Source organism: Hylobates moloch, unplaced genomic scaffold, assembly GCF_009828535.3.
Source record: "Hylobates moloch isolate HMO894 unplaced genomic scaffold, HMol_V3 SCAFFOLD_2, whole genome shotgun sequence".
Lineage (NCBI taxonomy): Eukaryota > Metazoa > Chordata > Mammalia > Primates > Hylobatidae > Hylobates > Hylobates moloch.
Window position 1 is genome coordinate 83,991,796 of NW_026652277.1, and position 27,150 is coordinate 84,018,945.

The following is a 27,150-nucleotide window of genomic DNA, read 5'->3' on the forward strand; positions in this document are numbered from 1 at the left end:
ACAGCAACACCTAGAGGTTGTCCCAGATGCCTACATATATACAGTTCTTAAATCAGCAAACTTCAGCTGTTGCAGTTAATTTGGCAGGGCTGTCAATTGTTTGATTTATGCAGCGTTCCTAGCGTCCAATTGTGATATTATATTTTTACATTTTACTGTTTATTTCTTCATTTGCTTCGCTGCTTTTGATTTTAAAGCATTTAAAAGTCTTTGAAATCTAAAATAAGGCTTAAAGGATTTCAGAAATGATTTTACGATGTGAATTTTTCTGGTCCTTTTGCAGTATCACACTGCATCCTATCAGTGAAGGATATTAACGTTCCATCTTATGACTCTGCCTTCCCTACTTCGAAGTGAAAATGTACTCCTGTAGTTTTTGTGTTTATTGTTGTTAGAGTAAATTAGACAGATTAGACAGTGGTTACAGCATGAATGTGGTCCGATACATAAGGCTTATGTTGTGGGAAAAACGTTTGCTGGAATTATTTTTGTGAGAGACAGTGATTATTTGACATTAATACTGCATTCACTTCTTTAGAAAAGTATCTTCTTTTTCAGAAGATCTCAACTTTGATACTGGGAAATAAGCTATTTAATAAGCCATTACAGCTGAAAATGGTTAAAAGGCAGTTTTCAATGCAGTGTTTCTTCAAGTTTTTTTTTTTCCTATGTGTGGTTACACTGATGTTAGACGGTTCCTGCAAAAACTGGGAAAGATGTGCCCTTCCCTTCATGTCTGTGATTTCAGTTCTTTAAACGTTGCATCAGGGCTTCCCATTACACAATTGTATAGAGCTGAACATCAGGCAAGTTCTTTAGCAGGTAATTGCACTTCCAACACCTAGGAGTTAGACACTGTTGAGATCCTCCAGTCTCCATATAGCCAGAGCCACACCCAGGAGTTCTCAGTCCTGTCATTCCTATCCTATCCCGGAGCTTTCCCATCTCTTGAGTCTCAGAAGGAAAAATTGAGGGCAAAGGTAGAATGCACCTTTCTGTGATGGTGAATTCCTTCCTGATGATGTTTGCGTAAAAAAAAACAAAAAACACACGAATGAAACAGGAAATTTTGTGCAGTTGCCGCATGTGAAAGCTTGCTACTAGGCTTTGAAGGGTATATAAAATAATATAATATTGTGGGCCAAGCCTGAGAAGTGAGAGTAGCCCTAGAACACGAGTGAGCTCTCACTAGCAGGCCCAAGGAAGGTATTTGCCTATGCTTTGACTATCCACTTACGAAACCTGAGACTGCTTCCTTGCTTTCTGTAATGAGCTACCTTATGTAGGCAGATGGTATTTCTTAACCAACAGAGAGGCTTAGTGGATATAGTCTGTTCTGCTGTACTGCTGTGTGAGGAGGAGTATTTTTCAGGTCCAGGCCGAATAGACCTGAAGTCTGTGGTGTCCCATTTACGTTTACTGTCTTTCATTCTGTGCTCCTGGTGTTCCTTTTTTTTTTTTTTTTTTGGACTCATTCACTCTGCTCTGATTCCACCTCTCAGCATAATTTGATGAAAATCTGGGTGGGGGATATCAAAGTAGAAAAGTAGCTTATTAGATGAGGTTAAACAAAAGTTGGTGAGTCAGATGTTTGGAAAGAAGGGGAAACAAAAATGGGCGGGATAGAAAGATGGTCTTGAGAAATAGTAATGAGTGTGGTGAAAGGATGCAAATTATTGAGGGAGAGCAAGAAGTGAGGTAGGCTCCTTGTCCTTGGCTGCTGTCATTCCTAGTGCTGTAGTTACATGCTTCTTTCATTAATTCATTAAATGCCATTTTGTGCTATTATATCAAATGGTGCTTTAAATATCCAAACATATCCAAAGCAATGTCTGAAAACTGGGCTTTTTAGAGGCACATATGTAGCAAATACAAAATATGATCCATAATATGTTAACAAGAATGTTACTTTTACTATAGTATTAACACTTTGTACATTGGAATTGAAACTTTGAAAGAGCTGTACTTTTAGAAAAACAACAAAAATAATTTTTATTTCTCTATATTTGTAGACATTTTGAACCAGGAAATTGGCATAGGTTTATATTAAAGTATAGGCTGGTGTAGGACTTTATACTAGTTGTTAGTATTACAGTAGGTATTCCATGTCATCATGTTAGTTTTTTTCTTCTATTCTTTCACTTCATGAGTACATTTAAATTATTAGGATTGGAGTCCTAGGCTCAAAGTATATATCTAATAAAAGTTGTATATACATTTTTTAAACCGATGAATCTAAATATTCCCCAATCTATGAATACCCAACTTATCTACATTATTCATTTATTCATGCTTTTAATAAACGTTTAATAGCTTTTTTGCATACCTGACATTTGGCATATAAACACCCTAGAGAGTTAGTAGGATGCTTACAGTAAAGCCAGGTGTCTCCTGTGAGGCCATATATCTTTTGACTATTTGTTTCTAAATAGCTGTTGTTCACAGGGTATGGGTGCTGTCTGTTGGTTAGGGGTGGTAATGATTGGCATTGGCCCTCTTTTCACAGATACAGTACCCCACATTTTGGTGAAAAAAATTGTCTACTTGGTAGTCGCAGTTAGAACATAACTTGCTGGGTCCTTGAATTCACTTTGGAGGGGTCAGAAAGGAGAAGGGATGAGTGGTACAGGAAGAGGGAGGAGAGCTGTAGGATGACGAAATGTGGAAGCCAGGCTTATGATACCATTTCTTTCCGTATTTACTTGCCATGTACAGGCACAGTTCTAGGCTCTAGGGAGGAAAGGAGGACACTTGGTCACTGCTCTCATGCAGCTTGCAAAGTCTAGGGGGTCACTGTCATTCAACCTTTCCATGATATCATGGTCTGGAGGCAGTGTGATCTGTCAGACTCAGGCCTAGCTGGGGCCTAGGGAAGATCAGAAAAGTCCTTCCCTGCTCTTCTCATCTCTTCTTCTCCTAACTGAAAGGAATATACAGGTTGTTTTTAGAATATTTTAGCTGTTTCACCACAGGAGTTGATGTGAGTACTGTCAGAGTATTTGGAGAGGCATACCAGGGCAAAAGGTGTCAAAGGCAAGGGGAACAGCCTGACTGAAAACCATGGAAACTGGGAAGGTGCTTAAGGGTCAGGCCAGTGAGTCATCCAGGTTTGATGAAGCTGGGGGCTAGTGGGAGGGGATGTTTAACTCAGCTCGAATAAGCTGAAGTAAAAGCAGGTTTGTCTTAGGGATTGCTAGGCCCCTGAGGAGCATGTATTTTAAATATTGCACAGTATGCTTACATTAATTTTATTATTTGTCACAGTTAATGTTTAGTTTTTCATCTATGTTATTATCTAAAATAGGTTTATTTGTTTGGCTTAGCCTGGTAACGCGGTTTTCTTTGAATGTTTCTTTGAGAAAAGACATTCTGATTCCATGTTGTAGGCAGCTAATTAAAAAAAAAAAAAAAAAAAGAAAGAAAGGAACATCACCAGCTCCTAACACAGGATCTCCCTTGGTCACTGTTTTCAGTGAGGTCCTAATTATCCTTTACTCATAAGCTCCCTGAAGCCTCTGGGATGTCCATACCATTTTATGGTTTTTTGTTTTTGGTTTGGTTTTTATTGTCTTTTCCTTCACCACAGTCTGATTTTTGGTGGCAGACTGCTAGACTTTAATAGTTAATACTCTTGTCCATTACCCAATGATAGCATAAAGTAAAACATCCTATTGCAGATGGAATTCCAGGAGGGTAAACAATGCAGATTCTAAAACTGGTGTCAGGACACAGTTTTAACTATTTTAACTTAGATTCTTTGGCTTAGGAAGACAAAGTTTTAAGAATTATGCAGATAATTATATCAGATGGCACTTTTGTAAACTTAAGAGCCACAGAGCACTTGGTCATCCTTTAAAAATTCAATTTGTTTTCTTATTTTTTTCCTCAAGTCCTGTGGATAATGTCACCTGTAAATGATTTAACATTATTAACATAAGTATTTTTCATTTATTGAGCCACTTATTATTCTGAATTAGGCATATATTAGCACACCGAAATGAGTAGTGTAACAGTCTATCTTTTTTCACTTTAGATGGCTTTTTTTCCTCTTCATTATCAGGACATTTTGCCTATTAACAAATGAAGGTGCTATTGTTTTATTTTCCATTAGAATATATATTTTAAAATCATGTGGGTTTGGGTTTCAGAAAGGAGATGGAAGGAAACACATGGCCTTTTAAAAAGCCAAGGTCCACATTAACTTCCTAGCTTGATCCTTCAGTATTCCCCTGCCCAAAGACCTGCAGCTCTAGCCAACTGGGGTAACAGAGTAAAATGTATACATGTCCACCTTTATGTTTCTCATCCCACCATTCACCTTGCCTTTACCCACCTTTTCACTGTTTACCTCTCCAGATACCTTTTACCAGAACCCAGTACAATAGTCCTCCTTTGCAAAGCCTTTCTTGTTCATGGTACCCTGGAGCAAGTTGTTGTCTCATAGGAGCTCATTGTCTTTAGTAATTACTCATGTATTTCCTGTGCCATTCCTTCTACGACCCTAGTCTCAAACTGTTTAAACTTTCATTATTATTTACCACTTCACTCCTTTGTATCTTTCCAACATCAGAGATTATCACATGTATTTGTTGATATAATATGTATCAGGAGATGACCCTCTTAATCTAGCATGATTTTGAATCATGATATATTGTGGTTGCTAAACATGAATAAGGCTTTAGACCACACTAAATTACAGAAGGTTTTTGTTTTTGTTTTTCATAGAGAGGGGAGTTCACCATGTTGCCCTGGCTGCTCTTAAACTCCTGGTGTCATGTGATCTGCTCACCTCAGCCCCACAAAGTGCTGGGATTACAGGCACGATCCACTGTGCCTGGCCAGAGAGTTTTTTAAAAGAGTGATATTTTTTTATCAGTTGGTCATTAATTCAGTTGCTGTTCACTAAATTTAATGAGTAAACCAGGCCATTAAGTCATTTAGAAGCACAAAACAGATAAAAACTGAAGATTCCAAGACATACAAAATCAGATATGATTGTTCTCTTCATTGTCTATGCAGAAGCATTGCCTTGTGTGGAAGTGAGGAAGGCAGTGTGGTATAGTGAGTGGGAAGAATTCTGGACTGGGATTTAGATGACCTAGGTTTTAGTCCTGGTCTGCTGCTGATTTGCTGTGAGAGTTTGGACGAGTTCCTTTGCCTTCCCAATTCTCAGCATTGTTCTTCTGTAAATTAAGAGGGTTAAATTAGGTAATCTGTAAGGTCCTACCTGACTCTAAAAGTCTAGATATAGATGTCACTTTCTTTATTCTTGGAATAGGTAAAGCAATTTCAAATAAACATACATTTATCAGGGATTCAGAAACCTCATTCTTTGTAGTAAATACAATTTTTTTCCAGCAAAACTGTTATCAACACTGCCTAAATAGTACAAATAACAGATTCTTATTTAGTCCTTTTTACTTTTTAAAATTTGCTTTATAAGAAATAGGTAGATGAATAGCGAAACAAAAGTATACAGATACTTAAGCATCTGTTTTGAAATAACATTGCTTTTGTTGCTGTAACACTGTACCTATTTAATTATCTGGATTCCTTGAATAACCAAGAGCCAACTATTTTATCGAAACAGTAGCAATAATATTAAAGAATAAAATTATCTCAATTATATATTACATTTATTTTGTAATACTCAGCTTTTGAGGATGGCATATTATGTCGTTTTAGGCAAGTTATTCGTGACTCTTTGGGTCTCTTATTTCTACCTGTGCTGTGAGAGGGTTGAACTACATAACCTTTAAGGCTTAGTTTATTGAATCCTTATAACATCTCCTAAAACAGCAGCCTAGATATCAGTCTAAACTCAGTCTTCATATTTTTCCAATAGAAAATGTGAAATTTTAACATATATCATTACAAATGATTTTCTATTATAAACACTTTATACATGAGCATTTTTTACTTAAGTTTAGAAGTATGGCTTAAGATTTTTATAAAATTGATAAAAATATGTAGGTGTTACAGAAGAGAAAACAAAAGAAACTAAATGGTTTTGGTATAAGTATGTTCCTTAACTAATCAAAATACAAATTTTTAAAATCTTCTGCCACATATTTTTCTTCATGAAATATTACCATTTGTAAACAAATCCCTTAGTGTAATGTTTTATTTCTGATTATATTGTATTAGAGTAACATTTTTGGAATTGGAAAGACAAATGCATTAGTCCATTGAGGGAATCAGTTACTCACTGGCAGGTGTAATCACATAAAAGCATTTGTGATTTTGAACTGCGGAATTCCAAGGAGCAAGCTTTTCTGTTTTCATTTTTATTCACTTATCAAACAAAAACTTGAGCACAGATGTGTGTTTTTAACTAATTTTATATATTTTTTCACACATGTACGTAGCAGCATTATTTACAGTAGTTAAGAGGTGGAAACGACCCAGATGTCCATTGATGGATAAATGGATAAACGCAATGTGGTATGTACATACAATGGAATATTATTCAGCCTTAAAAAGGAAAGAAATTCTGACATGTGCTACAACATAGATGAACCTTGTATACTAAGTGAAATAGTCTAGTCACAAAAAGATAATTATGTATTTGGCATTATGGTTCCACTTATATGGACCCTCTACTGTAGTCAAATTCAGGCTGGGCCCAGTGGCTCATGCCTATAATCCTAGCACTTTGGGAGGTGGAGGCTCAAGGATCACTTGAGCCCAGGAGTTCAAGACCAACATGGGCAACAAAAAAATATTAAAAATTAGCCAGGCATGGTGCCATATGCCTCTAGTCTCAGCTATTGAGAAGGCTGAGGGAGGAGGATCACTTGAACGTGGGAGGTGAAGGCTTCAGTGAATCATAATTGTGCCACTGCACTCCAGCCTGGGTGACAGAGTAAGATCGTGGCCCCATAAATAAATAAATAAATAAATAAATAAATAAATAAAGTAGTCAAATTAATAGAAACAAAGTAGAAAGATGTTTGCTAGGGCCTGGGGAGAAGGAGAACTGAAGACTTGTTTAATAGGTATAGAGTTTCAGTTTTTCAAGATAGAAGAGTTCCAGAGATTCACAACAATATGGATATGCTTAATGATACTGGACTGTACACTTAAAAATGATTAAGATGGTATATTTTATGTTATTGCTTTTCTTTTTACCACAATGCAAGAATTTCATATATTATAAAATTAATACATTAGCACCTGTAGAAATGATCTCTTCAGTGCTCAATGGTAAAACAGTCAATTCTTCTTTATTTTTTCAATTTAAAGTAAAATGACTTTGTAAAGAGACTATATAGCTGTTGGCTTAAAAAAAATCCAAGTGGCTAGAAAGTAGCAAATAACAAGAAAGAAAACTTCAGCTTTGTATTCTGCTTTATAGTTTTACCAAGAACTTCACAATAACTCTGGGAGATAGGCCTTGAAGGCATTTTTTCCATGTATTTAGAAGTCCTTGAGATTTACAGAAGTAACTTTTGTAGGTGGTCACTATAGTGCAAATGAGTTGCACGGTTGTTTTGTCCCTAGCCCAGTGCTCTTGTCTTCCCGTCACACTAGCCAAGCAAGAAAGAAATAATCAGGCCTGTAATCTATGTTTCTCTTTTATTTTACCTTTTCTTTTACTGTTATCTACAAAGTATCACTATTTAGAATATTAAATCTGAACAAAGTGATAATATTACCAGAGATCATCTAAAGAAAGACATCTAAATATTCAAAGGTACTATAAAGGCTGGTATATGAGATTAAACTACAAAGTGATATTTATTCATATACTATATACATACACAAATATGTGAATATATGTAGAATACAAAATGTGATATTTAGCCTGAGAAGATGGTTAACTTCCATATGATGGTGTAGGATTGTTTAAAAAAAGGGTATTCAAAGTGAATTATGAAAGTATTTGCCAAATTGCATAATACAAGAGCTAGAAACTTGTTAGTGAAAGGATAATGAAATTCATTCAGGACTAACAGTATTTTACCCAGTGTCTATTCAACTTATAGCACTGTTAGAGTCAAGGGAAGATTTTGGCTAAAGTTCCCATTAACTCACACACTCACACACTCTAATGGTATCTTCCATCTTTTTTGCTCAAGGGAAACACTGTTTCAATTTTCTTAAAGCTTTGAGTTCATTGGCAGCAGCAGGTGGATGGTTGAACTTGGAACTCCCAGATTAAGTTTTATGGCTACTTTTTCTGAGAAGCCCAGCAAAATTTGGAAACAGGGAGAGAAGGAAACTACTTGTATTCTGATCTTGGCTTCCAGGAAACGAGGCGACATTCTTCAGCTCTCTCTCGAGATATATTTTCTCCCTTGAAATTGTCTCCTTTTCCGCTATGAACTGGCTTTTGTGAATAGGCCATTTTCTGAAGTTATGCATTTAGACATCACCTGCACTTGGGTGCAGTGGCTAACGCCTGTAATCCCAGCACTTCGGGAGGCCGAGGCGGGTGGATCATTGAGGTCAGGAGTTTGAAACCAGATATCATCTGCACGTGATGAAACTCACTACCATTTATTGAGCATTTAGTATAGGACCATTTTAAGATGCTGTAGTACTGTATTTTATACACCTTATATTTAATTTTCAGATCATCTCTATAAGTTAGATATTATTTAACCATCTATGGATGAAGAAATAGACTCAAAGCTACATAGCTAGAAAGTAACAGAGCTAGAATAGGATCAAGCTCTTTCTCCTTCCCAACAGTCACCTTTTTATAATGCAACATAGCCTACTTATTTATTCAATAAATACCATTTTATTGCCCAGTAATAATAGTGAACATTGATTGGATGCTTACTAAGTATCAGGCACTGTGTCCAGTGCTTTATATGTATTATCACATTTAGTCCTCATGTTCCATTGGGCTAGGTACTGTTATTATCCCCATTTTCCAGGTGAGTAAACTGACTTTCCCTGAACCTGATTCATCTAATACTAACCCTGTCAAATTAAATCCCAGGGTAACCAGGCTTCAGCTTGAATCACACATTGATTCTCTCATCTGTGTTAACTGTCTTTTCTCCTTTACAGCTTCTGAATCTGTTCTTATTTTTTGCTTGCTCTAGGAAATTTTATAATTTCTCTCACTTTCCGCCATTATTATGATCTCTATTCAGGCAAACTTGCAACAAAAATTCTTTTTCCCTCTGCTTTTTAACTCTGTCCTCCATTCTTTCAGGCTCTTGGGTAACTGTTATAGAACTGAGTTAGACGAAACATCTTGTTTTAACCCTGTGCTGAATGACTCTCAGGGCACCTGCTCCCTCATACCTGGTGACATTGCAGCTTTCCCCTCTTTCAGTGGTGAAGGTCTCTGTTCCCTCCTGTCTGCCCATCACATTCTGACTTCTTTGCCATTTTTTAGCCCAGCTTCTGCCTTGTCTACCCCTGCATTCTGCAAAAGCTACCCTTTCCTCCCATTCATCCAGGTGCTCTTCCAAACTCAAACCTTCCATCCTCTTTTTTGAGTACATAGGGGTTAGAACAGAAATTTTCCCTGACAATTATGCTGACTATACAGGAAACTGATCATACTGTTCTTCACCCACCACCTTCAGAATCTATTTATTTCTAGAGTGTATCTCAGATTGTTCATTACCTGCCTCATTTGTCCAGTTGTATTTGAAGGGCCCTTCTCTTGTAGTTCTGCCTTTTTCACCTCACTGATAGACATGGCTTGAGGAATATCTTAAGCATCACATTTTAGATTTGAACCTAGGAGAGGCCTTTAAGGTGTATACAGTTTACTCCATTTGTTAGAAATAAGCTCTTTCCCAGACTCTTTTTGACAACCGTTGTCTACAGTTTTCATTGAAAATTTCTTTTAACAAATGTTTTGAAGACTCATACATACCTAGCATTGTTACAAAGATACAGCAAGGAACAAGGGCTGTAACATTGGCCCTCATGACATTTACAAGAAATGGAGGAAGACATTGACTGTTTCCTTAAGAAAAAGACTACAGTTACCCTTTGGGGTACTTGCACTGTACAGTGTGACATACTAATAGGTAACCTTTTTGTGTAATCAGTAAAGGCAAATGGATTTTCAATATCACTTAGTATATTAGTGGTGATCAGTAGCCAGATGTTTAAAAAAAAAGGAATTAATTTGCAACTGTTGGTTTTAACAAATTAAAGGATGGATAGTTTTAGGGAATAATATAGTACAGACTTCTTGGTGTCTTGAATATACTCCTGAGGCTGCTCAATATTTAGCGATTGTTAGACTCGTGTTCTTCTTTTGTTTATGGTAGATTAAACAAATATAGATGGTTTTAGAAGATGAGGAAGTGGCTGATTTATTCAGATAGAATCTAGGAAGAAATCAAGCCAACTTTATTTTGTGACTTAATTACATGTGAAAGTAGGCTCACATTTCTGAGTAGACCAGAGCAGTGCTCCTTAGACTTTAATGTGTTAAGTCACTGTGGAATCTTATTAAAATGCAGATTCTGATTTAGTAGTTCTGGGGTGAGGCCTGAGATTCTGCATTTCTTGTAAGGTTCCAGGTGATGCTTTTCTGCTGGTGCATGGACTCTACTTTGAATAACAAGGGAATGGAGTATTCCTAATTTGTTTTGCAATCTACTGCTGTGTACTGTTATGGAAAAAGAAGAATTTTTAAACGTGCTTAAGTTATTAATGTAAAAATCAAATGATAGATGTATTTAGATTTAATTATTTTTTATCCTAACAGGAATTTTGTATGTCTTCTAGAACCATATTATATTGATCAGTAACTGTTGCTCATTTTACCTGAATCAAAAGCACCAATGATTTGGTTAATCTTATTATCGCCTTCACTTTACACATGCAAAAATAGTGGCTCTGAGTTTCAGGTTCATAATCATGGGGCTAGAAAATAAACGACAGAGCTAGAATTTAGGTTTTTAATTCAAGTCTTGTCCCTCTCCCTGTATCAAGCTGCCTCTGCTCCATGTGACTCCCCTTGCTATCATCTAAGATGATTTCCTACTGTATTCTTGTATACCTTTTGTTTAGTTCTTCTAGGGGTTTGGATGTTCTAAAATTTTTTTAATTACTGTTTTTTCTTTTGGGAGATTATAGTAAAACTTTACTAGCTTAGCTTACTTGGGGAAGATAGTTCGTTCTGACTGGTGGAGATCCTGAGTTGCAAAAAGCTTTAAAAGAAATCAGAAAAAAAAATAGGTCTATTAGAGGTTTTTAAGGAAGTTGCTTTAATAAACATACTGATAATTTGTTGTAAGTATTAGTTATAGTTGTTTGTATATTAAGTAGAAGTTACCTGGGTTAGTTGAAAACTATTAGATTACAGGCATTTTATTATTTATTAAAATCTGGTTTATATTGTCATGAAAAGGAGTTTTTAAAAATAGCCTCTCTAAATAATTTTAAAAATCAGAGTGAGAATTTTTATATATTTTATCTCTTAAATAAATAAATACAGAATTATAAAATGTCTTCTCAGTCTATGTCATAAAATGTTTTTTTCTTCTCAGTGTAAACTCTTCTAAGTTTAATTATTCATGGTAATCTTTATTTAATTTGGTTTAACTCTTCTCTTTGAAGATAGAGGAGGATTTAGTGGTTGATCAGTGTCAATAATAATGAAATGCCAAAAATTATTGAGCTCTGACACTGTGTCAGATGCTGTATACATATTGTTTTATTCCTCACAACAGCCCTGCTATCATCTATAAGGCCAGGGGCACTAAGTAACTTCTTGGGTTTATTCAGCTGGTAAGTGAGCAGTCTAATGCTGGTAAGTCTGATTTCAGAGTCCATATTCAGAATATAGAACTCTCTAGGTTGAGAAGAAAAATCCTGGAAGACATTGAGGGGCTTGACTTTTAAGGGGAGGGGCTCAGATTATCTCTGACATGAGACATACTTGTGAAGATGTAAATTTGGGAGAGAATAGGCTGCAGCAGAAGGGAATGCATGACGTCGTGGTGTCCATGTGTGCTGGGAACCTTCACATACTTTGGTTCATTTAGTTATCACATCTTAACCCTATGAAGTAAGTATTTCCTCATTAAAAAAAGAAAAGGGAACAACAGTTGGTTCTCCAGCTATAGATTCTGTTCTGCACCCTTTCCTTTTGGAAATTTCTCGGTCTTTGTGACATGGTTTTCTCTTTTCCTGCCTCTCTGGCTTATTTGCTGCCATTTCACCCACTCATCTTCAACTGTCCTCAGAGTCATTCCTTTTTCATGTTATTCTCTCACTGTACCGGCTCCTTCCCTTGTGACCTCAAACTCTGGTGTGATTGTCAGTGACCCCTCTGTGTGTCCACAGCCCTGGCAGTTCCTCTGCAGCTCCAGAGGCTACTGGACGCCTCCACCTAGCTGTCCCAAAAGTAGCTCAGATGCGAGATGTTTAACATTCACCTGATCAGTTTCTCCCAGATCTGCTCCTCTTCCTTTACTCTGTTCTGGATCATGACTTCACTGTCTGTGTTGCCATCTAGACCAGAAATCTGGGAGTAATCCTGAACTTTTCTTTGCCTCTCTTTCTCACATCCACAACAGTCGTGGAGTCTGTAGATTTTACCCATGAAACCTTCGTATCTACCTATCCTGTTCATTGCCGGCGCAGCTCCCTGACCCAGGTTTCCATCATCTCTTACATTCTGGTGGTCTCCAAGTCTGCCTGCCTGTCAGAATCACCCAGGGGAGCTCAGATCATAGTGTCCAGTCCCACCCACAGAGACTTCGATTCAGTAGGTCTGGGGTAGGACCTGGGCATCTGTAATTTTAACAAGCACATGATTCTTACGTGGGTAGTCTAGTAGTAGACAAGAGTTGAGAACCACTGATGCGGCTGGTTTTCCTGCCTCTTGACATATCCCCTTCCCCTCAGTCCACACCCCACTGCCTCTACCATGATCTTTTAAAAGCCAAAACTGGCTGGGCGTGGTGCCTCATGACTGTAATCCCAGCACTTTGGGAGGCTGAGGTAGGTGGGTTGCTTGAGCTCAGGGGTTCAGGGCCAGCCTGGGCAACATGGTGAAACCTCATCTCTACAAAAAACACAAAAATTAGCTGGGTGTTGTGGCATGCACCTGTAGTCCCAGCTACTTGGGTGGCTGAGGCACGAAAATCGCTTAAGCCCTGGAGGTGGAGGCTGCAGTCATCTGAGATCATGCCACTGCATTCTAATCTGGGCAACAGAGCCAGACCCAGTCTCAAAACAAACAAACAAACAAAAACAATCAAATATCTCTTCATTATCTGCATGATAAATTCCAGCATCCTCAGTGTAGTTTGTAAGACCTCCTAGGGGATCATCACAGTCATTTCCTGCCCTCTTCCTTTGTATATATCCGCTCCATCACGTCTGCTTAATTTCCAGATTGTTTTATTTCTACTTCTGGGCTGTTTATACATTCAGTTCTCTCAGGGTATTCAGATATTCTCATTTGCATATCTCTTGTCATTGTACTAAGGGAACCTTTGTAGGTCTTTCTAATTCTGCCCCCTGAAAAAAGACTTTTCTCCCTGTCTGCTTGTCAAATTCCTCTTCTTTGAAAAGAAGTTCAAATGTCTTTGTTTAAACCCTGCCTTCTCCCCTTTTCTGTCCTACCACTGTACATAAGACACTCCTCTGACATTACACTCATCACACTGCATAGCAGTTGAATTCTCACGTCTGTCTCTTCCTCTTCTAGTTGAGCATTGAGAGGTCAGGGACCAAGTGATCTGGCCAAAATCACTTTGCTGCAAAGGAGTATATGACTTTGGAGTCTGTTCCATCTATTCCACCATGCTATGGGATCTTAAGATAAAAATCAGATTAAGAGTAAAAACTTATTGGTGGAAGGTATTCAAGGGAAACCCCATTTCAAGTGGACCACTCTTTTTTTTTTTTATTTTTATTTTTTGAGAAGGAGTCTCTCTTTCTCTCTCTGTCACCCAGGCTGGAGTGCAGTGGCGTGATCCCAGTTCACTCCAACCTCCACCTCCCGGGTTCAAGCAATTCTCCTGCCTCAGCCTCCTGAGTAGCTGGGATTACAGGCGCACGCCACCATGCCCGGCTAATTTTTCTTTTGTATTTTTAGTAGAGACAGGGTTTCACCATGTTGGCCAGGCTAGTCTTGAACTCCTGACCTCAAGTGATTTGCCTGCCTCGGCCTCCCAAAGTGTTGGGATTACAGGCGTGAGCCACTGCACCCGGCCCCCTCATTTTTTATAAAGGAATAATATGCAAATAGTAAAATTGACTCTTTTTAGTGAACAGTTTTTGAATTTTGACAAACACATAGTTATATAATTATTATGTAGCCTTTTAATAAAGATAAAATTGTGTGATTGCTGACCACATTAAATCAGTCCCACTTGGGATAAGCTTTATAAATCAGTCTCAAATTATTTTCATTACAAGCTATTTATTAACTCTTTAAAGGTCCACAAGGGTTAAGGTGTAATGTGCCTTAGTAATTCTCATAATTAAAATAAAGGCTTTTGCTCCTGAGCTCAATTTGCTGTAATATTTGGCTTTAGGTTTGCTTAAATTTCGTTCCAAACTATGATGGGAACCCATTACCAAAGGAGACAGCTCCTGCTATGTACAAAAGGGAAAGACCCACTGGTTAGAAATTTCCTGAATTCAGGTGAAATTTACTTTCCTATAACTTATGTTGGTTCTAATTCCGCTCTCTGAAAATGGAGATTAAATCTGATTTCTCATAAGTTCTCTTTGTATTTGCCGAGGCCTCTTTCTCTTTTCTAGGCTTTAGTCTTTAGTCTTTTTCCCTTATTCTGTGTCATGGCTCTGAAGCATTCATGATCCTGGTCCAGGTCTGCCAGATGCTGCACCTAATGAAGTGTAAGACTTGGCTCCTTTGAGTAACTCTTGTCATTCTTTCTATTGAGGGAACTTTTAAAAGTCTGTCTTATTTTCTTTCCCTTGAAAGAACAGTCTTAAAATATAGCATTTGTACCTATAATTCAGAAAAAAACGATGGGAAATTTTCTCCCTTAAGATTAAAGTACATGGTGATTGAGTAGTGCCTCCAACAGCTGCTAGGTTACACGAGGCTCTTGCTTTACCTGCAGTGGCAAGTCTCTTGACCTCTCTGAATCGCATTTTTAAGATAAAGGGATCATTTCTAAATCTAAAATTTTATGATTCTACTTTAGATAAAGGTTTACATGACAACATGAAAGGCTTAAAATTGTTAATAGGCTCAAAATAAGAGCAAATTTATTAACACATGAAGGTACAAACATGTTAATAAGCATATTAATAGTATAAAATATAAAAATAATTTGATAAACAGATTGGATAATTTGATAAATTTGACAAGAGTCCATTTATATTTGTGTCATTTTTGATTCCCCCTCCACCCCACCAAAACTTTCTAAAGAGAAATTCCCAAGAATGCTACATAAAATGTATTTGGATCTTTGTACTATTTGGTGACAGGGTTGGACTTCACTGGGGGTAGGAGAGGTAGGATTTTAGTCGAAGTTTTCAGTCTTTTTTCTTAGTGAATTCATGACATGGAATCCCACTGATAACTGTGTAGGATTAGGATGTTGACAACATAATAGAAATGTATCTCCTGTCACACTAATATGTATAATCTACATTTGGATTCAATACATAGCCCAAATGAATTAGAGGATTTAATTTAGCTGTAAAATATTAATATATATTTTTAAACATTTGAGTTAATGAAAATACGGATAATTTAATGTATTTAAAGTTTACATAAAATACATGAAGCATTAGTATTCATGATTTTCCTTTACTGTTTTAGTCCCCCAACGTTTTTTTGGTTCAAAACTTAGGTGGAACTGTTAGTAATGGTGAATTTTCATATCATTGTATGGCACTATTGTGACGCAGCCTTTTTTAGTGGAAAAGGAAACATATGAAAGAAATATAGAATATTTGCATCTCATCAGAAGCACTAAAGGAAATATTAATGCAAATACATGCAGAAAGACAAACATAACTTGTATAGTATTATAACATGTAAAGACATGGAGGAATTTCATCCAAATATTATTAAAAGGTTGGGAATTGTTATGCTGTGGATTAGGGGTTGACAGTTACTATAGCTTCCATGATAATACTGGGAGGCTGAGTTTTTTAAAGCTCTCTGACCCTTCTGAACTAGAAGGGCTAATTTGAGAAGGGTATGGTGTAAAATGTGGCCTTTTATAGGCTGAAAACAGGGATTTGTTAAGTGGTTGTTGAATGAATGCATGCCTTGCATTGTTGGGCAAAGAAGTGAGGGCATTGCTTTTTTCCCCTGGAGTAAGGAATGAAGTAAAAGTCATTGAGCTTTATAGAGCACACATATTCACTAAATACTGGGTTGATGAGTTGTTGACTTGAGGATAAAGTTATTATGCCAACACAGAGGAGGATCTGGGAAAAGCTGTAGGAAGGGTTCTTGGACACTGAGGAAACCTTGAATATCAACAAATGTACTTTTGGATTTGGCAGAAAGGATAGAGAATAGAGGAATAATGTGAAAAAATTATCTACTCTTTATTTATTCATCAAATATATTTTTAGGTACTTTGATAGGCCTTGCAATACAAGAATGAAACACTCAGCCCCTCTTTTCAGGGAGAAAACAGTTTAAAAGAAGGTCACTGGACAGTGTAATGAGTGCTGTAACGGAATAGTAACATGTGCAGGTGCCCTGGTCATGCAAAATGCGTCCCCTGACCAGTTAAAATTTTCTTGATCCAGTTTTTCTCACCGTTAGTCTATTCTTCTTCCTAATAATTATTTTTAAAAGTAACAATTTTCAGAAGTTAAAATAAACCTAAATGATCATCTAGTTTGTTATTGCTCAAAAGGGGATGGTCCATGGAATAATGGCATAGTATCAGTTAGAGCTTCCTGGAAAATGTAGTCTTCTTAGAAATGGGCTGCATGGGCTGGGCATGGTGGCTCACACCTGTAATCCTAACACTTTGGGAGGCCAAGGTGGATGGATTGCTTGAGTTTAGGAGTTTGAGACCAGCCTAGGCAGCATGACAAAATCCTGTCTCTACAAAAAATACGAAAATTAGTAGGGTGTGTTGGCGTGTGCCTGTAGGACCAGCTACTTGGGAGTCTGAGGTGGGAGTATGGCTTGAGCTTAGGAGGCCGAGCCTGCAGTGGATGGAGATCATGCTACTTTACTCCAGCCTAGGTGACAGAACGAGATTCTGTCTCAAAAAAGAAAAAAGAAAAGAAAAGAAATGGGCTGTATATCAGACCCACTGTCTCAAAATCTGCATTTTTACCATGCTCAGCCACCCCCCTCCCCAACCTGGTGATTCGTTTTCTCATTGAAACTGGAGAAGCACTAATCTAGTTCACCTACTTGCCATCCAGTTTTATAGATGGAGGGAATGAAGATAGATTGTGCTCCTAAGGTCCTATGCACAGTAGCAGAGTCAGTGTTAGAACTCAGCCAGTCAGCTGGTCATGGTGGCTTCTTCCTAGTGCCTCTTTCCTTCTCTCTTTTGGAAATTCTCTGTTGAATGAGAGAACAATACAGTGCACCACACTATATATAAAAAAGAATGAGCATTTTTATTTACTCATAATTTGTGACATCAGCAACTCAGGAGGCTGAGGCAGGTGGATCACTTGAGCCCTGGAGGTGGAGGCTGCAGTGAGCCATGTGTGCACCACTGCCCTCTAGTCTGGACAATAGAATGAGACTCCTCATCTCTTAAAAAAAAAGAAAAAACCCCAGTCACCAGTCTACTTACTGGTAGGGTCTTGTGTACTTTCTCTGATGCCTCTGTTACTTCCTGAGCACTTTTATTTACTCTTAATTTCTGGCAGAGGTTTCGACCTATTTCTTTAAGTTTTTTTTTTCTACCCGCTACTTAGAACTTTCTTTGAAATCAGTAGGAATTCTCTATGTGGTAAGGGTGAGAGATAATCTATGATATTAGAAATTAAAATCTCCTCACAGCTACATTTATCTTCGTTTCTTTGTTACATGGAGTATGGCATTAATCAGAGTACTTTTGCTCTTTGTATAAGTCTCATGGGAAAAACAGCACCTGCCTTAAAGTTTGTGGAAAAGAACAGGATACCACAGCAACTCCTTCTCTGTGACCTAGAACAGAGAGTTTGTCTAAATGTTTCTTCTATAATATAGGGGGTTTGTCTAAATCTTTTTTTTTCTATAATATAGAAAAAGAAATACCTAAGTAGATGCACACCTCATGTTTTATAGGGGGCCTTTAGCATAGAAAGATATGGTCATAGAATGATAATGAACATAAAATGATAAAATGCCATTAAGAAAAGTGACCAGTCACTGATAAGACCTTAGTGGCACAATGCCTTTTTAACAAAAGTCAGCCGCGCCATCTTTTAAGTCATTTCCTCCTTGTGAGAGGTTTACCATCTCTCCTATGGTTCAAATATATTGGTTTATTTTTAACTCTGAAATGTGTTTGATTTGAGTGATACAGCCATAATCTCTATGAATAGTAGACCTCCTTTTAAAACTATGAAATAAAATCAATTTTTCTGTTTTCCTGGTTCCCATATGTGTTTTTCTTTCAAGTCATTATCACCTTTTTTTCCCATATCACGAGTCATCAAGGAATAGCTCACCTTCTTAACAACTCTGATTTCATTAAAAGCATAGTTGTTGTGTCATTTTCTGACTTTGCAAATTGTTTGATTAAATATTGTGTTTTATATCTTGTATCTTATTGTCTATTGACAGTATATAGACACAGACTAATTTTTTAAGTAAGATATTTTAATACCTAGTTCACTAATCCAGAAGCATTTTGCATATACAGCCTTTAGTAAAAATGACAGTTTAAATAGGGGGTTATTATAATCAACAATTAAGTTAAATTCATTTAGGTTGGTTCTAAGAAGTTGAATTTTCTTTTACTACTTTAAAAATACATTATTTCTTCAAAATACGACATAAAATGTTTTGCATTGCCAAGAATAAACTAGAAATTAGATTTGCAACCTTCAACTGTTGTTTAGCTTTTAGAAATATAAAAATTAATATTAATATATTTTTACAATGTGTTAAAAGATGAATTTTTGTTAATCCCATCCATATTTCATTATCATGCTTGTTTAAGAAATGTTTTACTTGTGGCAGCATTCCATTATAAAATTGATTTATGGTTGCGTATTTGAATATGCTGGACAACCAATTCATTTTAAGTAAAATAATGTGTTGCATATATATAGTTACGCATATGTAAGTTATGTGATTTACAGCTCTAGAGAAAAACATTCAAGTTAGTTATTCATGGGAATAAAATAGGTGCATACTGTCAATGAAAAAATTAGAAAAATGTCTTGAATATGGTGACTGTTTAAATACATTATAGAATTGTAATGAACCCTAACTTAATCTCTCAGTGCTCCTGTACTCTTGTCTTCAGTGTCTCGAGATATTTCAGCAAATGGCTACCATCGCCCTGTACCTCTCCAGTTACATTCTTGCCTTCTTTAGGAGTGGACACACAGAGCAGCCTCCAAGCTGCCCTGATAAATTTCACATGTATAATATGGAAGACAAATGTTTCCTTAACATATTTATTTTCTGTGTATGAAGTTTTTCATTAACTTTTCATCCCAAAATAACCACCTCTGTTTTTAGTGAGCTTTATTTCTTGTTTTTGTTCTCTAGGGTCTCTGTAAAACATAATGTGTGACATAAGTAATGAAGCATAATTTTCAAAAGCCACTTGCAGGAGTCAGTATTGTTTCTTTGGTTTTTATACCATGTATTTTTTGTTGGGACTCAAAGGATAGTGATCCATATTTGGTCAAATTAGGAAATTAAGTTGAAACATCTTGATTCCTAAAAAGTGCATTTTATAAAACATTTATTGATTAATGAATTTTATGGTATTTTGTTCTCTCTATAGATAAGCGTGTGGAAAACTGGCCTCTGATGCAGTCTCCTTGGCCTACACTAAGTATAAGCACTCTTTATCTCCTGTTTGTGTGGCTGGGTCCAAAATGGATGAAGGACCGAGAACCTTTTCAGATGCGTCTAGTGCTCATTATCTATAATTTTGGGATGGTTTTGCTTAACCTTTTTATCTTCAGAGAGGTATGTTTTTAAGATCACTTTAATAATTTTCCAAGGTTATTGGAAATTTAAAAATGAGAATGTGTGAAACCATCATTGTAATATTTTACCCAGACATTACTGTTAGCTACTCTAAAAGTACATTTTTGACATTTTTCACTTTTGAATAACAAAAATATTAAACATGAGGTATAGGACAGTTGTTTAAAATGGAATTTTGAATAAGACCAACTGGATTCTAAAATAACCCTTATTAGCTGTTCTGGCATTGAAAGTTATTTAACTTTTCTTAGCCTTGTTTTCCCCACTTAAATACCTACCATCTCGGGTTATTATCGGAGTTAAGTAAGATAATTTTTGCATAGTGTTTGGCACGTATTAAGCACTCGGTAAACAGTAGCAGCTATTTATTTATAATTCTTATTCAGTAGTTTCTGGTTTGGTAACTGATCAAAATGTGCCAATTTCAAGTAAATCCTATTATGTAATGTTGTATTTTGGGCTGGAATTAAAATGAATTAACTACCATATAGCTGTTGTTACTAATCATTATATACTTTTCTGGGCACTAGCAAATTCTCCACGACATTTTCAAAGGAAATCCTAAAGGCTAGATTGACACAGCCATTTTTTAAATTGCATAAGTATAAAGAATTTGTTTCCTAAGAGACTCATTAAAATTCTGTATGATCCCAGAGAACTGACTAGTAATGCTAGGAAAATAAACAATAACTCTTCTTAGAAAAAGAAATATTTCTTTAATTGAAAACTTAGCCTCGAGTCTCAGCTTCATAAACACTTTAATTTATTTGGACACCTGTACCTAATTTGTTAGATGTAAACCTCTCTGGATCAAACATAGAAACCAGTTAAGGTAGGACAACTTTGAAATCTGAGTCCTAGCAATAAAAATTTCTCTTAATGCTGTGAAGTATTTAATAGATAGAGTCAATATTCAGTATAAAAGTTACATGTGGTTTTTAATTTAGATTTTAATTATAGAACAAATTAATGCACAGTAACCTCTAGCAATTGGAATGCATGAAATTTTTAATGCATTTGAAATTTTTAAAGAAAATATTGCTTTTAAAATAATTTGAAAGGCTACATTTTGTATATAATTGTGTTTTTAATGCTGTATTTACTAAAACTTTACTACAAATATTATTACTCTTTTTCCAGTTATTCATGGGATCATATAACGCAGGATATAGCTATATTTGCCAGAGTGTGGATTATTCTAATAATGTTAATGAAGTCAGGGTAAGTACATTAAAAATACTCTTAATCAGTAAAAGTGGTTTGATTTTTATAGGCCCCAGTCTGTGAAAATGTAGAATGTACTTTCTTTGAAGAGACACGTTCTTTAACATTCATTTAGAGACAGGTTCTTGCTCTGTCCCCCAGACTGAAGTGCAGTGGTATGATCATAGCTCACTGCAGCCTCAAACTCCTGGGCTCAATTGATCCTTCTGCCTCAGCCTCCCAAGTAGCTGGGACTACGGGTGTGCCCCACCATGCCTAGCTATTTTTTTACTTTTTGTAGAGACAGGGTCTTGCTATGTTGCCCAGGCTGGCCTTGAACTCCAAGCCGCAACGGATCCTCTTGCCTCAGCCTCCCAAAGTGCTGAGATTACAGGTGTGAGCCACCACACCTGGCAAAATGTACTTTAATATGATAGTGAAATTATACTAGATTGTTATGAGTCAGTAAAACGATGTTTTTTTTAAAAGTACTTAATTTAAAATTTGTTTTTGTATGTCAAAAATGTTTTTTATTTTGCAGCGTGAGTGAATATGCATTGAATTACTAGACTGCAGTACTTGTTAAAGCAAAGAAGTGTGATGTTTCTTTTAAAGATGCTATTTTAGAGTTTTGTTTGTTTGTTTTTGGTCAAGAATAGAAACTCTTAGAGTCCAAGTTATGTGTTAAGAAAGTGAGGAAAAGTAAATGTTTTGTGAAGTGTGAAATGTTTAGGAAATTAGGCATAGAACAATTTGTATTGGCATAAACTCAGTTTTTTAATTATATTTGCAGAAAAACCACTAGTAACAAGATATTATATTTTATTTTCCATTCACTTACATGAGTAAAATTAACATTAATTTAAGCAAAAGAAACAACAGATTACCTTATTCTATTAAGTATTTATTGAACTCTTCTTATATACTGTGGTTCATACCAGAAATTACATATAAAACATAGCATGTTTTATGTTACCTATAGTATATGTAGTAATAATATCTAGTGGCTTCCCTTGAGAAAAATAGTTTCCTGGCATGGGGAGTGGACAATATATAAATATCAGTATTCATCAATACTGGAGACCAAATTGCTTTAATGTACTTAACCATTTTATGTACGTAGCTTCATTTCCCTATTAGAAGACTTATGGACTGATGAAAAATCACCTGTTTGGTTGTCATGTTGGTTTTATTTATTCATTAAATATGTATTGAGCATCTACTATATGTTAGTACTGGGGATAGGGGTGAAAAGCCCTGCCTTTGTGGGGCTGGCATTTTAGTGAGGGTGAGAAGGTAGACAGCAGCCATGTAAACAAATGACTAAGGAGGAAATAAAACCTGGGATGTGACTGAGAGAAAATGAGAGAGACTACTCTTTAGATGTATTGGCTATGAAAAATTTTCTTCTGATAACTATTGCCAAAGAATCTCTTCAGTTGGAGAGCTGACTTCTGGCTTGCTGTAGGGAAGGGAACAGGGATAAGTGTTTGACTGACTGACTTCTGGGAGTATGCATAGAAAAACCGTTGGATGAGGCAACATATTACTATTTTTAGGATAAAGGTTTAAAAATACCACTCTCACTTACAGATGTAAATTTTCAAGTCTTTAAAAAATGAGCTATTCTGAGAACTGTAATCTAGGAGGATAAAGAACCTGAGATTTGCAACAGATTTCATTTGAAATTTTCCTCGCGCTCTCGTCTCCTCTCTAATATGGGATGCAATAGAGTGAATATTTTATGCAGAGACTCATTTTTGTATTCATTGTTATGTAGCCAAGAAGTATCACTTTTTGGTGTAGTTTATTTAAAGATATCTAGTGCAGTTTGCAAACTAAGCAGACTTATTTGTTATTATTTTATATGAATTGTGGCAAATGTAGAGGTCCAGATAGAGGAAAAATAAGATATTATATCTTTCCTTCTAGTTAAAGCTTACGAGGCCAAAATGGTGACAGTTACTTTATTTTAAAGAACTAATATAATAGTGAATATTAACTATAGTGTTGCTGGGAGTAGTTAACTATTTCAAGCTTATTTTCCGCCAATTCGTATCATTTTTAGTGATATTTTCAAGTAAATTCAGTAAATAATTCTCAGTTTGTAAATACTTTGTTTCTTATATGCTTTCTGTTTCTTCTTTCCCCATACTTTAAAATTATAATTTTGCTTTTCAAATGCAAAAGCTAAAATAAACAAAAATCTCATGACATACACTGGGTGCATGTATAAAATGCAAAGGGATCCTTCAACTCTAAAACACCTAAGCCTGTCTGTGAATGAATCTGACAGGGGCCTAACACATGAAAGCTTATAAATAGATTTTAGTTATGTACTGCCTTAATTGTTATTTGCACATAGGGTGCTTATCATAGAAAATACTTGACATAAAAAATTAAGTTTTGTTTACTGTTACAGTAGGATTCTTGTAAAACATTTTAAAACATACAGAGGTCACCTCTCACTGGATCCTTAATCTCAGCATGTAATGTAATCTTTCTGTACCATCTGGTGCCTTAATTAGAGCCCAGGAAAAGAAAAGACTTATTCATGTAAGCAGGATTATATTTATGACCTGGGAAATATTTGTTCATTCCAATTTATTATTTTAAAGATTTTAATACCTAATACAAACTGCTGTGATTGGATATTTATGTTGTTGCACATGTTGGTGCAGTCGGTGGCGGTGAGTGGGGAGAGGTGGGGGGAGGGGGAGGTGAGGGGAGAGGGTGGGCAGACAGGCAGACACTTGTAGAGACCAATTGCTACATGAACTTACTTGCAAGTTTTTCTGAGGTATAATGTAGGCTAAGCATGAACAACTAAAATCATTTTACAAAGTAAACATCTTAGTTCCTCTACCAAGTTGAAAAGCACAGCAGTCTGAACGTGCTTCCAGCTCTGTATTCAGCAGTTTGACCCTATGTGACATCTACCTATGGAATAGACAGAAGATGTTCTCTAACGTATTGGCACTGTATACATAGAGCTTTGGACTCTTTCTTTTCTATTTTTCCCCATGGAGAGATGCTTAGGTTTTTCAAACCTACTTAGCCATTAATGATTCCATGCCTTGTACATTTTGTGCAATATACAAATGTTTATTTTGGACTTACTTACAGTGAGTATAAACCCATACAATAGTGTCATTTTGGTGTTTATAACACACTTTCCCTTTTTACAGATAGCTGCTGCTCTGTGGTGGTACTTTGTATCTAAAGGAGTTGAGTATTTGGATACAGTGTTTTTTATTCTGAGAAAGAAAAACAACCAAGTTTCTTTCCTTCACGTGTATCATCACTGTACGATGTTTACCTTGTGGTGGATTGGAATTAAGTGGGTTGCAGGAGGACAAGGTGAGCATTTTCAGGAATATACTGCTTGCGTTTAATTGCATATATGTGTTCAGTGGAAAGCAATGAGAACCTAGGACTTTGACTTGATCTACCATTTAATTTGCTTCATGGTTAATCATTTCCATGTTCATTTCTTTTTTTTTTTTTGAGATGGAGTCTCGCTCTGTTGCCAGGCTGGAGTGCAGTGGCGCGATCTTGGCTCACTGCAACCTCCACCTTCTGGGTTCCGGCGATTCTCCTGCCTCAGCCTCCTGAGTAGCTGGGACTAGAGGCACACACCACCACGCCTAGCTAATTTTTTGTATTTTTAGTAGAGACAGGGTTTCACCATGTTGGCCAGGATGGTCTCAATCTCATGACCTTGTGATCCACCTGCCTCGGCCTTCCAAAGTGTTGGGATTACAGGCATGAGCTACCACACCCAGCCATCATTTCATTTTTAAAAAAATTTGAGGCAAGTGTGACTTTTGCTTTTTGTCTGTGACTACTTTAATACCTAAAGATTTGCCCCAGAGATGAGCATAAACCAAGACTAAAGGTAGAAAACAATGTTTTGATGGGGAACGGGTCTAGTAGTTCTGATCCAAAGAAAACCAAGACACAGCCCCTCAAATCTGAAGATTTCCATCTTAGCCCATAGCTCACTCCCGCTCTAATACAGATTGAACATCCCTAATCTAAACATCTGAAATCCAAATGCTCCAAAATTCAAAACTTTTTGAGCACCAGCATGACACCACAGGTGGAAAATTACACACCTGACCTCATGTGATGGGTCACAGTCAAAATGCAAGTGTGCAACACACTTTATTCAGTATACCTAAGGGAAAAAAGACCCTCTTAGCCCTTTTCCGTGTACAGCATAATGTTGATGCCAAACAACCACAGATAATGTCCACATGGGTGACATCTTTGCTTTCTGATGTTCAGAGTACACAAACTTTGTTTAACGGATACATGTATATGAAGTTTTGGATTTAGACCTGAGTCCTATCCCCAAGACACATCATTATGTCTATGCAAATATTCCAAAGTTTAAAAAAATCTGAAATCAGAAACACATCTGGTCCTGAGCATTTTGGATAAGGAATACTCAGCCTGTATAGGTCTTGTTGGTTCTTATTCAAAGGAAATTTTATACAGCCTTGTTAATGTTAAAGAGGATCTAAATGCATAGTTTGGCCAAGATCTGCCTCCTGTCTTTCCAGATGCCTGTAGATTAAGGATGATTCACATTGTTGAGCTTGATGCAGATGATTCCTCTGAGGAGGATCCAGGGTACAAGTCATTATAGTATAGTTCACCTTGCTGCCTTCCATTGTCATATGATGATAATTGGCAGCTTAGGAATTCATACATATATTATTGGGGGCCCAGTTTAAAACAATACAGTTAAAGGCAACCTCTGTAATTTTAAAAGAAAATTAATAAATCTGAACTGAACACTTAGATCACTTTATGACAAAATTAATTATTATTACATCTATACCTTGATTTAATTAATATTCTGAAAAGAAAGAATATCATTGAGTTTGACTGACCGGAATATCTCCGTAGATTTATCTATATTAAATGAATTATTCAATGTGTGTAGTGCTGTCATATTTTAAACTATTTAGAAACCTAAGAAATAAGTACTGTGTTGTTGTAGATATGTATATTGGCACATCTAAAGACAAGAATAGTAGAATTAAAAGTAACATAGGCAACAGTTCTACATTTGGGCCTATTTGAGCTCACTGGAGTACTCCATTTGAAAACCTACCACTTTGAAAGTCCTTTGCATTTGAACATACATTTTTATTTATATGGTAAAACCTCAAATCTAAACTTTAAAAATATCTAGCTTAATCTGAAGGGAAAACTTTTTCATTAGTACTACTTTATATTTTTGATTCTAATCTGTACTCAAGATTAAATATTAAAAAATGTGTATTCATTTATTGTATATCTCAGTGGCTTACTGCCTAATAAAATTTCTGTATCTTGTAATTACCTGTTGTTTTTCTAAAGCATTTTTTGGAGCCCAGATGAATTCCTTTATCCATGTGATTATGTACTCATACTATGGGTTAACTGCATTTGGCCCATGGATTCAGAAATATCTTTGGTGGAAACGATACCTGACTATGTTGCAACTGGTGAGTTAAATGCTTCCAAAGTTTCTTCTGGTAAAATACTGAAATTGTTTAAATTTGATTAATTTTAAAGTGCAAAGTCATTTTAGACAATGCTCTATTATGAAATTAACTTTATCCTCTAGCTACACTGCAGTTATGCCCACTTGACTCCAGCCGACCTATTCATAGACTTATGGGTCCCAGCAAGTCTTTGTTTTTATAATATCCTTAAAAGACTAGACATAGCACTTCCTCCTCTAAGGAAAACGTCCTCTAAACATATTTGTGGAAAGGAGATTAAAGATCTAAGCACGCTACAAAGTACGTAGATTTATGTATGAATAGAAAAATAATATGTATTTTTTCCCTTCAGGTGATTTTCTTAACTTAGAATTTTAT

At 36.2% G+C, this 27,150-nt stretch overlaps 1 protein-coding gene across 1 annotated transcript in view; it reads left to right on the plus strand.

Annotated features, from left to right (window-relative positions):
* Nucleotides 1–27,150, plus strand: part of ELOVL4 (ELOVL fatty acid elongase 4) — a 35,298-nt gene that overhangs the window by 1,100 nt on the left and 7,048 nt on the right. The window contains exons 2-5 of the mRNA XM_032152624.2: nucleotides 19,860–20,047; nucleotides 21,209–21,289; nucleotides 24,460–24,631; nucleotides 26,645–26,772. Coding sequence (XP_032008515.1) covers nucleotides 19,860–20,047; nucleotides 21,209–21,289; nucleotides 24,460–24,631; nucleotides 26,645–26,772 — 569 coding nt within the window. The remainder of the gene's footprint in view (nucleotides 1–19,859; nucleotides 20,048–21,208; nucleotides 21,290–24,459; nucleotides 24,632–26,644; nucleotides 26,773–27,150) is intronic.